The sequence below is a fragment of the Aquarana catesbeiana genome, linkage group LG01 (assembly GCF_042186555.1).
Source record: "Aquarana catesbeiana isolate 2022-GZ linkage group LG01, ASM4218655v1, whole genome shotgun sequence".
NCBI classification, from domain to species: domain Eukaryota; kingdom Metazoa; phylum Chordata; class Amphibia; order Anura; family Ranidae; genus Aquarana; species Aquarana catesbeiana.
This window is the reverse complement of record NC_133324.1, coordinates 762017235-762031556: the sequence shown is the minus strand read 5'-3', so window position 1 is coordinate 762031556 and position 14322 is coordinate 762017235. Positions and strand designations below refer to the sequence as shown.

Genomic DNA, 14322 nt, shown 5'->3' with positions numbered 1-14322 from the left:
TTTTCCCTGACAGGTCTTCTTTAAATAACACATTATTTAGGATGTAAACAGCAGGTTGGTATGATTGTACTGCTGGCCATTTACATTAATCTGATTATTTTGTTTGTTTTGTTATTTTCAAGCTATCAGGAACTTTGTATTATAAATGCCTATCCAATCTCATAGAAAGGTTCGTGCAAACAAACCTTTGAAGGGCCCAATGTCCTCTAGCATCAAATTCCTGATGTTTTGTCGCTCCCAGAAAGCCGCAGGTGGTGCATATAGCTGGCCATAAAAGTGAATTGCTGTATACACTGGTAATTGGTATTTGTGTAAATGCCAGTGCTCTTTTGCATCAGCGTTTATGTATGCGTTGATGCATTTCCAAACATGAACACAGAAGCATCATAGCCGCAGATGCAGAAGATCCAGCTACAGTGTATGTGCATCACCTGCAGCTCCCAAGCATGGGAGTTTTGTGCTAGAGCAGCCTTGTGCTTTGCCCCATTTGTGTGTATGTACCCTAAATTGAAAGATTAATTGTTCAAGAAGACTGCTTCATGGGTTATAGTGGTTTAGTGCTACCCCTGGAAGAGCCACTGTTGATTGGGTTTCCCACTCTGGCACAGCCAGCCAACAAGAAGTCTCCACACTTTCTCCAGACACAAGGAACAATCTTTGAACTAAGTTTTTTGTTTTGTTAGGGGTAATTACTTGGATGGGGAATGGGAAATATGGGATGCCCAACTTGATAGCAGCAAAACCAGGGGCAATTTCCTCCCTATGTATGTCTGGTTTGTATCCTCTTCTTCTCTATGTACAACTCCCAGATTGATCTCACTCCTAACTGCTGACAGTTCCTGATAGAAAAGCAAAAGCCACTTAGACCCCTTTCACACTGGGGCGGTTTGCAGGCGTTATTGCGCTAAAAATAGCGCCTGCAAACCGCCCCTAAACAGCTTCCGCTGTTTGTTCAGTGTGAAAGCCCGAGGGCTTTCACACTGAAGCGGTGCGCTGGCAGGAGAAGAAAAAATCTCCTGTCAGCCGCTTCTTTGGAGCGGTGAAGGAGCGGTGTATTCACCGCTCCTAAACCGCTCCTGCCCATTGAAATCAATGGGACAGCGCGGCTATACCGCGGTAATACCGCGGCTATAGCTGCGCTATACGAGGGGTTTTAACCCTTTTTCAGCCGCCAGCGGGGGGTTAAAACCGCACTGCTAGCGGCCGAATACCGCGGTAAAACAGCGCTAAATATAGCGCTGTTTTACCGCCGACGCCCCCTACCGCCCCAGTGTGAAAGGGGCCTTAAAGTGGTTGTAAAGGCAGAAGGTTTTTTTTTTTTATCTTAATGCATTTTATGCATTAAGATAAAAAGCCTTCTGTGTGCAGCACCCCCCCTAAGTCTGAGTTCACACTATCGCCGCATGCAGCTCACATCATGGGTCTTGTGCATTCAGCCCGAATTTTTGGCTGAATGTGGACCTGATAAGGACCAAAAGATGCACAGGGCTCCTGTGCAAATTCGAACCAGAGCCGCAGCGGAGATGTGTGAACTGGCTCTATAGAGAACCGGTCACAATCTCCTGCTATTGCGGATTGGATGCGGCGAACCTGCATCCAATTAGCAATAGTGTGAACCCAGCCACATACTTGCCTGAGATCCAGCGATGTTGCACAAGAGACTCGGCTGTCCAGGACTCAACTTCTCATTGGCTGAGACAGCAGCATCATTGGCTCCAGCTGCTGTCATTGGCTCAGTGAGCCAATGAGGAGAGAAAGGGGGTGGAGCTGGGCCACAGCTCCATGTCTGATTGGACATAGGGAGCTGCGGCTCAGCTTGGGTGCCCCCATAGCAAGCTGTTTGCTGGTGGGGGCACTCAACAGGAGGGAGGGGCCAAGAGCACAGAAGATTGTGAGAAGAGCAGGATCTGGGATTCTCTGTGCAAAACCACTGCACAGAGCTGGTAAGTATAACATGTTTGGTATTTTTAAGGGAAAAAAAAACAAGACTTAAGTATCACTTTAAGGATTAGGAACACTCAATCCCTTTTGGAAAGTAGCACTATGTAGGTTGCATACAGGAGTAATTCCAACTCCATCGTAGACACTGATCCCAATTATACTGACTGTAGGAACTACCAGCTCACTGTTTCTTCAATAATCAATCTGGTTGCTACTGAAGATCTCCCAGGGATAAGTAAAGGAAGATTTAAGCCGGACACTGTTTTCCAGAAAGGCTTACTACATGTGACAGTCTTTCCCCTTTCAAGTCCCTGACCATGCTGATGTACTCACGCTGTCCACCTTGCTCTTGCGGCCTCTTAGGTAAAATTCCTTTTGAAATTGTGATGCTGTTAGGATCTTCCGAGGCACAGCTCCCCCCCGGCAAGGGTTCTACTCAAGGGCTACCAACAGTCTCCTCAGCAAGCCATCTTCCATCAGACTCCCTACCAGCATGACTCATTCATATTTAAGGGCTGGCTTAGCCACCATGTCAGACCCATTGCCTGGGGATTGGCCAAACTCCTTTAAGTATGCAGATTAACCCTCGCTTCCAGAAAGTTCTTCAACCTTCCAGAACCAGGGGTGGGAGCACCCGAGACCTGCCCGTATGAGTCATCCAGCCCTGAATTGCAGTAAACCTTTGACCCAGATTCAGAGACTCATTTTACCATGAGCCAAAACATGAATTTGCCTGCACTCACACTAATAGCACACTAGAGGGAACTACATGGAATTGTAGGTTGCACTATATAATAATAAATAATCACACTACAACAGGTTGGAATAAAATTGGCCGCGGCACCTTTATTGGTATTAGAATTAAACAAATAACTTTATTCAAATAAACCATGAAATATAAATAAATATTCTTTCAAATTTAAATCCAATTCTAACTTGCTCAGTCATAGGACTCGAGCTGAAAAATTAAATTCATAAAAAACAAGCCCCCCCCTTGATTCAAGGGTGACATAACCACATAATAGTGCCAGCGACAAGGGTGGGAGGGAAGGGGAGCTCAAACTTAAGCCACCTCAGGGCAAGTGTGAGCGGGTCTGTCACACAGAGGCTTATATAGCCTCTTAGTCTGAGGAGAAAACGTTTTTCCCGCTCCTTGCCTCGTGACTTTTTTTTTTTGAAAATTAAAACTTTATAAAATATTTTTTCTTTGGCAACCACAATCCCATGATGCGGGCGCTTTATTGCGCCCACTGTTCAGTGGTATTACACCAAAAAAGAAGACTTTGCTATGCGGTTTACCAATTCTCCCCCAATCGACAATGTTCCTGTTCAAGTGGAGAGTGGAGACACCCTAAGACACGAATTGTGTTACTGGATCACCAGGTAAAAATAAAGGGGAGGGGGGAGCCTTAAAAAGGGAAAATAAAACTAATAATGTACAGCCATATTTAAAGATTGGTATGCTGTAATATACTATATTACACTTTTGGTTTTGGGTTTAATACCGCTTCAAATTTATAGAGATAAGAGAACGTTGTGTAAGCATGGAAAGTGAATTTGTGAAGCTTCAAACTTCCAAATCTCAAGGGTTGTTCTAAGCTCAGCACAGACTTCTGTATTCTCCTATCAGTGTGTTGCAACTACCCAAATTTTCTGGGCGATGTGTAGGCCACACAAAGATGTTTTTTTTTTGGGCAGCTGAATGGTAGTGCATGCAGACAAAAGCTGAAATAATCAGACATTGGATGATCTGCATCCACTACCTTTTTATGAGTCTACCCTAAAGCCTCGTACACATAAGAATATCGGACCATCAGATCATCCATTATTATTATTTTTATTTTTTTCGTGCTAGTCTCATATCAAAAGACAATAAGTTGCAAAAACTCTTGTAAGACAGAATACAACTTCGGAAGTGATGTAATGTGTTCTTTCGATTCTGAGCCTTGGCCTTGGTCACTCAAGGTGTTTGTTTTTTTTTTTTTCGTACAAATGTTATACTAACAACCGTACTCAAACTGTTCGTTCTGTTATCTTACAAAACAAATTTTTGTGCTTATCCCTTTGGATATTTTCTCAAGAACTATCATGATTGGCTCTCAAAAGCTGTGTACTAATGAATAGATTATTGGATGATGGCTCCAAATGTGTGTTTTGTTTTTTTTTGTTTTTTCGCACGATATTCTTATTGTGTGTACTAGGCATAAAGAAGATTTTAAACCAATTACCATAATCTCCTTTTAGCGTTATCATAATGTAATTTCAAAAGTAATATTCAGTCTGTAGTGTTCAACAAAATAGTACCTGGTGATCCTGCCATTAACATTGAGGTCTGCATTGTCCATCTTAGTACCCATCCGGAATCCAGTCCAGACCAATGATATGGATGTAGTCAGGTAGTGTTTGGAGGAGATCAGCAGCACTAAGATACAAAAAAAAGGAAGAAGAAAGTTGAAAACCATATTTGATATAAAAAGTTTTAGTTCACCAAACTAAAAATGCTCCCCACTTAAGGTTTAGCTCTACTTTTAATGCGGCATTGTGGTATAGAGATGATACAGAGATTGCCTGATGAAGGAGCACGCATGCTCTGCATGCGTGCTCCTCCCCACTCTCTCACCATCCGGAAGTGACGTGTCCAGCCTCCCCTGAGCCGAATCTGAGAACCAGGAAGCTTTGGGAGCCACCATCGTAGCCGGGAACATCAGCTGCCTCTCCACCTGTGAGCCGACTGCCTTCCCCCAGGAGTGGATGAACTTCCTATACCATTTCACATGCGCTGTAATCTCTACAATCTTGTGAGCTTAAAATCATCTGTCCTATATTAAAATGTTTTTATCACGCTGCACTTAGATGGCGCTGCTCTCTTCTTTGTTTGGTACAGAGATGAGTACAATGAAATCGGTGATCCTTCATAGAACTCACCAACAACTGGATTGCTAAAAACATTGTTAAAATGACTTGCTTACTTCATTGTGTCATTCCCTTGCTGGCGCTCTACCACGGGCACTGGTGGTTAGGTACTGTGAAGGAAATGGTGCCAATGTGTCGTAAATGATGCATCACATGGTTGTACTTTTTTTGAATATCACAAAGTGACATTTCATCTTTATTAACAGCAGTGGGTTATGATGTGGTGTGCTTCAACAAAAGACTTTGCAATGAAAAAAAACACAGCTTCTCCTTCTCCTTCTCCTCCTCCTCCTCCTCCTCCTTCTCCTTCTCCTTCTCCTTCTCCTTCTCCTTCTCCTTCTCCTCCTTCTCCTTCTCCTTCTCCTCCTTCTCCTTCTCCTTCTCCTCCTTCTCCTTCTCCTTCTCCTTCTCCTTCTCCTTCTCCTTCTCCTTCTCCTTCTCCTTCTCCTTCTCCTTCTCCTTCTCCTTCTCCTTCTCCTTCTCCTCCTTCTCCTTCTCCTTCTCCTTCTCCTTCTCCTTCTCCTTCTCCTTCTCCTTCTCCTTCTCCTTCTCCTTCTCCTTCTCCTTCTCCTTCTCCTTCTCCTTCTCCTTCTCCTTCTCCTTCTCCTTCTCCTTCTCCTTTTTTTTTTTTTTTTTTTTTCCCTTCAGTGCACCCCACTGCAGCACAGGGATTTGACCTGAACTAATAGGACATAAGGCAAATTGCCTTGTCTGCGTGTTGGGCGCGGCCACCTAGTGTAGCCCAATGCCTATGGTGTTAATCTTCTGTGTCTTACTAACAGCTTACTATAAGGCCTGGTTCACACCTATTCATTTTTTTTTTTTTTTTTTTGTGCATTTTTAGTTTTGCAGAAACACACACTACAGTCCATTTAACATGGTTTCCTATGGGTCACGTTCACATCTGTGCATTTTATGGAAAGGGACAGGGACTTTTTTTAATGGTTTTTGGTTCCATTGACTTTTGGTTTAAAAGCATGTATTGAAAAAAATGCAAAATGCACCTGCAATATGCAAACTGCATAGGTGTGAACCAGGCCTAAGATCTTCATGTGTTTAAAAATGTGTCATTGACATCCAAAAATGACCTGCATGCAAATCTCTGCTAAACTCTAGTGACAATTTTCCCCCTTATTTTTATATAGAAAAAAAATGGTGTAATGCTGACCTCTAGTGGTAAGAATGTAGACCACCTAGGAACCTAATGAACCTTGTTTTTCAGAATTTGTTTTTAGAAGGATTTTTAGATGTCAGAAGAGAGCATTGTTATTTAATAAGTTTTCTTTTTTTTTGCTGTTCCTGCTGTGTAAATTCACTATCACTGATTGTGAGGGAAATCCAAAATTTTGATTTTTGTCACCACCAGATTCGGCATGTATGGGACATTTTCTGATGGGGACATTTGTTCGGGTGACATTTTCTTTCACTTTGTAGAGATTTCCTCTTGCTTCATGATGTGCCTACAGGATAGGAAATGAAGGGAAAATCTCTTGAATGGGACACATATATGACAAAAGAACAAAAACAAACTTAAAAAAATTTATTACGAAAGCTAATCTTTTTTCCTTTTAGACAGTGTGAGGAATGTGTGGGTTTTTTTTTTTTTTTTTTTTTTTTTTTTTTTTAGTTTTATGCTCATGAGTGTTGGATTTGCTTATCTCCAATGTTAATTCCAAGTAAATCAAGCACTCGTTTAGGCATGGCTTTCAGCATGTTGTGTGTTGTGAAAAGGGCAGCCCATTCACGTGACGTGGGCGACCAACACGCCAAAGAAGCTCCAGAACCTTTCACGGGTGGGGCATCACATGTTTTTTCGGCACGTTTGTTGCATGTTTAAAATGTGAGGTAAAACGTGTGTCTGTTAACCGCATTTGGGGTGCCAAGAACAATTTAATGGCACCACGAGTGCAATGCGTGTTTTTAAAATGCACGCAAAAATGCGTTTCTGCACGCGTTCTGGAAATATGAAGGTGTGAGTGCAGCCTTACCTTTGACCAGGTAGTTATTTGCACCAATGAGAGCTCAGGAATATACAAGAACAACGCACACCTCCAAAACCTTTCAAGGTGCGATAGTGTTGAAAGGCTGCCTCAACCTTAGCTCCTCCTCCATAGCCACGCTCCCTAGAACACCTTTCATCTCTTTCACCTTGAGCGGTTTTGAGGTGTGCGTCCTTCTTGTATATTTCTACTGCATTGGATTAAGCATTGACGCCTGCACCCTGCTTTGAAGTGGGTCCAGAGCCATATCCTGGGTGCTTGGCCCTCCACTAAGTATTTACAAGTAGGGTTGTCATCTCATCCCTTTAAACCCGAACACCGGTTCTGTGGCTGATTAAGGTGGTAAATAAACTCACTTGGTGCCTTTATTTGCAATAAATTAGCCTCAGAACCTGTGTAATGTATATGCGTTCGGGTTTAAAGGGATGAGGTGGCAACCCTATTTACAAGGTCACAATGAGTACTCAGGGGCTGTAGTAATGATCACTGGGTGATTGTGTTGTCACCTAATATAAAGTGTGTGCATTGCTGTGCCAAAAAAACCATTTGGCCAGTGAGCATACACTTCCATTGAGCTCAATAACACTGTACAGATGTTTAACCACTTCAGCCCCTGAAGGATTTGCCCCCTTAGTGACCAGGCCATTTTTGCGATACGGCACTGCATCGCTTTAACAGTCCATTGCGTGGTCGTGCAATGTTCTACCCAAATAAATTTGATGTCCTTTTTTTCCCACAAAATAGAGCTTTCTTTTGGTGGTATTTGATCACCTCCTGAAGTTTTTTTTTTTTTTGCTATAATACATATCCAAAAAAAATATATAAAAAAAAAACACATTTAGACCCCTTTTACACTAGGGCGTTTTTTCAGGCGCTTTTGGGCTAAAAATAGCGCAGTGCCTGTAAAGCGCCTGAAAAACGCCTCCCCTGCAGCCCCAGTGTGAGAGCCCGAGTGCTTAGAAAAAGTCCTGCTAGCAGCATCTTTCAGGTGGTGCGTGAGTGGTATATACACCGCTTCTCCACCACCCTTGCCATTGAAATCAATGGGCACTGCTGCCGAAGCGCCTGCAAGGCCACTAGCGGCCGAAAAGCACCGTTATAACAGCGGTAAAGCGCCGCTAAAATTAGCCCCGCTTTACCACTAACGACCCCCCGCCCCAGTGTGAAAGTAGCCTTATTCATCAGTTTAGGCCAATATATATTCTTCTACATATTTTTGTTAAAAATTGCAATAGGAGCATATTGATTGGTTTGCGCAAAAGTTATAGCATCTACAAACTGGGATAGATTCAGGGACTTTATTTGTTTTTACTAGTAATTGCGTCAATCTGAGATTTTTAGCGGGACTGCAACATTGCGGCGAACAAATCTGGCCCCAAATGACACTTTTTGGGGACCAGTGACATTATTACATTGATCAGTGCTATAAAAATGCACTGATCAATGTAAAAATGACACTGGCAGTGAAGGGGTTAACACTAGGGGGCGATCAAGGGGTTAAGTGTGTTTCCTCAGCGTGTTCAAACTGTAGAGGGGATGGGCTCACTAGGACATGACAGAGATCACTATTCCCGATCACTTTGAACAGTAGATCTCTGGCATGTCCCCTGTCAGAACGGGGATCCGCTTGTTTACACAGGCAGATCCCTGTTCTGCCTCTATATACAATGATCGCAGGTCGCCGGCGGACATCATGCACGGTGGAGCGCACCCGACTGCGCCGGCCTACAACCTGCCGCAGTATGCGATTCGTGCACCGCTGCCAACCTGCCGCAATATATCTGCGTGAGCTGGTCGGCAAGCGGTTAAAATACAATTCCAGGTTTAGTTTGACTTTAAATGGTTGGTTAGTTTGGACCAAGCTGGTCCAAACCAACGATTTCCATTACAGAACAATGCGAATAATGTGATTTCCACTGTTGTGCATTGCAGTGTGACCTTAAACCCCCAGTCTTATGACTGGCACCCGGGAATAATCGTCTTGGATCTGACTTTTTGATACGTCGGGTTATCTGTATGCGAAAGAAAACAAGCATTTTGAGCTAAAGCAAAAGGGTTCCTCAGATTACTGTGAGGAAGTGGAGTAAATATAACCAAGTTAAGTCCTAACCAAGTAGCTGTGTTTTTCTTTATTGCATTTCAAGGTTTCATCTCCCAATGTGTCTGGAGTGGTCTGTGCATCCCTGTTCTGGTAAAAGATGGCCCTGCATGGGGCATGTAGTTAATTGCCCTGTGTGAGTGGGGGGCCTTATTAAATTGGCTGAATAATTTCAGTACACTGGCTTAGTGGTTAGCACTCCTGACTTATACGAAAAAAAAATGATTAGCTAAACCCACAAGTGTGTGTTGTGTGTGGTGTTGTGTGTGTGTGTGTGTGTGTGTGTGTGTGTGTGTGTGTGTGTGTTTTTTTTTTTTTTTTTAATTTTATTATTATTCCTATTATTCCTTTTATACTAGCTTTGGAAATGCAGCAATTTAGAAATTGGATGAAAAAGTGCATTTTATATACAACTATATAGATAGGACAAATGATGAGGAAAGAGGGTTATTGTTCCAAATCGGGGATAGTCCCTCAAAATCAGGAACAGTTGGGAGCTATGCATGCTGAGAGGTTAATTGGCTCGTGTCTTTTATTTACCTTAGTAGAAGTGTAGGCAGGTGCAGCCTATTTTCTTCACTGCTGGTGGCGCTCAACCACAACAGCAGTGCAGAGGGAGAGGAAGTCAAGAGGAGCATGGTTCCTTTTATGGTTTCCTGGATCACTGGGGCAATGATCTGGTTAGATGCTGACAACACATGTGACTTTATCAGCCATCTTGGGTCAGGCAGAGTTTATTTAAGACCACTTTTCCTAGAAACCTCTCTGCTTGGGCTCGGACCACTCCTCAAGTCAGAAGCTGTCAGTTTGGCTGAGATCTGCTCTGCTACAATCTGCAATTCCCCTGTGAGTGTTCCCGGTTGGGCTGCCTTCTGCAGGGCTTCTTGTGAACTGTTATATTGTTCCTGCAATACAAGTCATTTCTATTACAACTGGACTGTGTGTGAGTTACTACCACTGCACCCTCCCACATGTGTGTTTATGTACCAAGGATCATCCTGATATCTAAGTAAGCTTATCTAAGTAAGCTGCAGTTGGAGCTTTGCTGTGTCCTAGGGAAGCACGTAGCCACACTCAACCCCTTCCTGCCTGGGTCTCCTTGGGTTGGTGGGTTGCTGAAGTGCCAGGGCCTCAGGGCTCCCTTTATCCTCCTTCTGTAAGGTTGACTGGAACTTCCAACCTTTACCAGAATGTGGGGGTGGGATTCTCCTTTACTCTAGCTGGCTTGGCCTCATAAATATTCCCTTAGCAATTCCTGCAATCGGCATCCGTACTCCATCATAGCCCTGCAACCGGTTTCATTCCAGGAGACCAGTTAGATGGGTAGAAAGTAATGTCTCTTGATGCTCAAACTGTTTACTTAAACGGAGAAGCAATCATTGGGTACATTCTTCTAATGGTGGCAGGAGTATCCGCCATTCTGGTGTTGCAAATATCTTACCCCACTTTCCATGGGGAAAGTCCTAACCCCCCCCCAGGAGGGGCATATAGGGAGACAGTGGTCCACTACATAGTCCTTTTAGTCCCCAAGTAGGGCAAAGGAAGAAATATCTCCAGGACCTCTCCTGCACTCCAGATGAACTAGGATCTATATCCTCCCACACTTATAAAGCCTCTCCTCATGCACGGATACTCCCTTGGTTCCAGGGCTCTGGGCTAGACTACGAGGGCTCCTAGTGGCCTGCCAGTAGACTGCAATCTGGCTTTACCTTACATGTGTATCTATAGAAGATCTTGCAATGTAAGTTTCTTGGAGGCAGGGCTGATATAAATGTACAAGATGTAAAGTGCTGTGTTGATTGTCAGCAATACATATATACTGTACCTGTAATAAATACTATGAAGCTAATACTATAGCTATGTGCTTGTTCTTTTGCAGAGTACTGGAGAGCTTACACAGAGTGCAGACCTTGATTGCCTCCTGGATGCCCCTCTTTTACCTTATCAAAAACTTGAGGCTGACATCCGACGTAAATTTATCCCAATCCGCACTGTCTGCATGAGCATTATTCTGCTACTGGTGCAGGTAAGAAATTGCCACAAAAAAAGTTCAAAAATATTGCTAGTGTTAAAGTGGAAGTCCAGTCAAATTTTTTTTGTTTTTCGATTAATTATATGATAAATATATATTTGACATTATTCATTTTATGTATAGCTGATTGCCAAGCTTAGAAAGTCTAATCAAAGCCAGACAATCATCTTCTTTATGTTCAGAGACAACCTTTTTTCTGAATTCTGCATGCTGCCTCTCACTTCCTAAAAACGTTGTCCTTCTCTTCTACACAGGCATTCCTACTGTTCATTCTAACTGCCTTGCCCAGGCCTGCCCACATCCCTCCTAACCTTTTTAGACAGACATGCCTAGACCTGCCCAGCCCAGCCCCCATCCCTTCTCTCCTTCACAGATCTCCTCCTGTCTTCATTGCCTCGTTTAGGATAGCAGTTTCTCCTGTGGGGGGGGGGGGACTTTGGAAGTGTTCTGTTTGTTGGAAACTATAAGATAGATTACAATGCAACATGCTGCAGATTTTCTACAGTATACAACCACGTGGTTGTTTGTGCATGGCGCTGTGTGCATGATGTGGCACACGCCCCGCTGAAGGAGCTACATGTGAGTAATGAGTTTAAGGCTACGTTTCCACTAGTGCGACTTGTGATGCGACTTTGGACACAAAGTCGCATCACAAGTCACAGCCCATTGATTTCAATGCAAACGTTTCCATCTCTGCGTCTTTGCAATTTTGGTGCGACTTTGTTCCAAAGTCACTTATTTTCAAACTAGTGCAGGCACTTTTTCAGAGTGTAAAGTTGGAGCAAAGCTGCACTCTAAATCACACAGCTTTGGAGTCACACTGGTGGAAACGTAACCTAAGGCTAGAGTGCGACTTTGGAGTGTGACTTTGATGCAACTTTGAGTGCAGCTTTGATTCAACTTTAAACTGTCTGGATCAAAGTCGCATCAAAGCATTGCAGGTACCTTTTTCAAAGTTGCATAGATGGAAACGGGTACCATTGAAATCAATGGGCTGTGACTTGGCATGCAACATTGTGTCAATTCGCATGACAAGTTGCACTAGTGGAAACAGAGCCTTAGTCTAGGACTTTGCGACCCCAAAGTTGCGTGATTTGGAGTGCAACTTTGATGCAAATCTATACACTCTGGATCAAAGTTGCTGATTTTCAAAGTTGCATAGATGGGAATGGGTGCCATTGAAATCAATGGGCTGTTACTTGTCATGCAACTTTGTGTCCAAAGTCGCATGACAAGTTGCACTAGTTTAAACAGAGCCTTAGTGTGGTTGCCTGTACTATGATAATTGTAGACTGTGAGCTGACCCCAGAGCACTTCCCCCTGTGTCCAGCTCCCTTCTCCTGTGCACATCTATGCTGTATATGTGCACCACCCATCCCCCCTGTGTGGATGGGGCTTTTTATTTCTTCATTTTGTCATGAATTAGGATGTACAATGAGAGAACACTTGGTGGGAACTAATGATTAGCTCCTCCCATCCTGTATGCGCCCACTGGCTACACAGGAACAGTGTCCCTCCCTGGAAGTGATGTCATTGGCTTTCAGTAACCACACCCACTTGCTGCTTTTAGGCTCAGAAGTAAGTTCAATTGAAGTCATGTGACGGCACTGGGTACTGCAAAATAAAGGTAAAAAAACTGGAATTTTTTCATTTTTGAGGCATAAGGCTGAACTTGGCACACATTAATGATTGCAGGGGAGAATTTAAGTGTTGGGGTGGACTTCCACTTTAAGCCCTGGTTCACATTGATGCTACTTTGAGATCGCGCTACTTCACTTGAAGTAGTGCGATTTCAAAGTAGCAAGGTCAGTGCGATTTCAGGTGCTACTTGATAGAATTATATGTGTGGCTTCATGCACAGATGCCTATTGAAGTCGCACCTGAAATTGGCAAAAGTAGTGCAGGAACTACTTTTGCAAATCGGTGCGGCGCCGCAAAATCTGTCTCACACCGATTAGAACAGTGTCATTGCCTCCAATAGGCTGCAACTTGTCATGCGATTTGATCTCTCAAATCGCTCCAATGTGAACCTAGTCTAAGTCTGCTATACATGGGTCGAAATTAGGCTGGTTAAAAAGAGACTGGCCAAATTTTGATCAAATATGGGCAAGGTTGGTTGTACACATAGAGTGGATAAAAAAAAAAAAAAATCCTCTATGGGCTGCTTTAGTGTGATCTTCAATAACTAAAAACCTTTTAAATACTATATTGCATAGTAGGATGCTTTATTTTACAGTACATACAGTTGTGCTCATAAGTTTACATACCCTGGCAGAATTTATGATTTCTTGGCCATTTTTCAGAGAAAATGAGCGATAATACAAACACCTTTCTTTCACTCATGGTTAGTGTTTGGCTGAAGCCATTTTTTTATCAATCAACTGTGTATACTCTTTTTAAATCCTAATGGCAGCAGAAACTACCCAAATGACCCTGATCAAAAGTTTACATACCCTGGTGATTGTGGCCTGATAACATGCACACAAGTTGACACAAAGGGGTTTGAATGGCTATTAGGTATATATATATATATATATATATATATATATATATATATATATATATATATATATATATATATATTCCATGAGTTTCTGGACTCCTGACAGACCCTTGCATCTTTCATCCAGAGCTGCACTGATGTTTTTGGATTCTGAGTCGTGGGGGAAAACCAAAGAATTGTCAAAGGATCTGCAGGAAAAGGTAGTTGAACTGTATAAAACAGGAAAGGGATATAAAGATTTCCAAGGAATTGAGAATGGCGATCAGCAGTGTTCAAACTCTAATCAAGTGGAAAATGAGGGGTTCTGTTGAAACCAAACCACGGTCAGGTAGACCAACTAAAATTTCAGCCACAACTGCCAGGAAAATTGTTCGGGATGCAAAGAAAATCCCACAAATTAAATTACAGGACTCTCTGAGAACATGTGGTGTGGCTGTTTCAATATGCACAATAAGGAGGCACTTGAAGAAAGATGGGCTGCATGGTCAAGTCACCAGAAGAAAGCCATTACTACGCAAATGGCACAAAGTATCCCGCTTACAATACGCCAAACAGCACAGAGACAAGCCTCAAACCTTCTGGCACAAAGTCATTTGGAGTGATGAGACCAAAATTGAGCTGTTTGGCCACAACCATAAACGCTACATTTGGAGAGGCGTCAACAAGGCCTAAGATGAAAGGTATGGAGGTGGATCGCTGATGTTTTGGGGATATGTGAGCTACAAAAACACAGGAAAATTGATCAAAATTGTTGGCAAGATGAATGCAGTATGTTATCAAAAAATACTGTTGGAACATTTGTATTCATCAACCAGGAAGTTGCGCATGGGACATA

The 14322-nt window shown here is 43.0% G+C and overlaps 1 protein-coding gene across 1 annotated transcript in view; it reads left to right on the top strand.

The window, feature by feature from the left end:
• The window catches only part of TMEM192 (transmembrane protein 192), a 134049-nt gene that overhangs the window by 19133 nt on the left and 100594 nt on the right, over positions 1–14322 (top strand). Inside the window, exon 2 of the mRNA XM_073606084.1 lies at positions 10832–10978. Within this exon, the coding sequence (XP_073462185.1) occupies positions 10832–10978 (147 nt within the window). The remainder of the gene's footprint in view (positions 1–10831; positions 10979–14322) is intronic.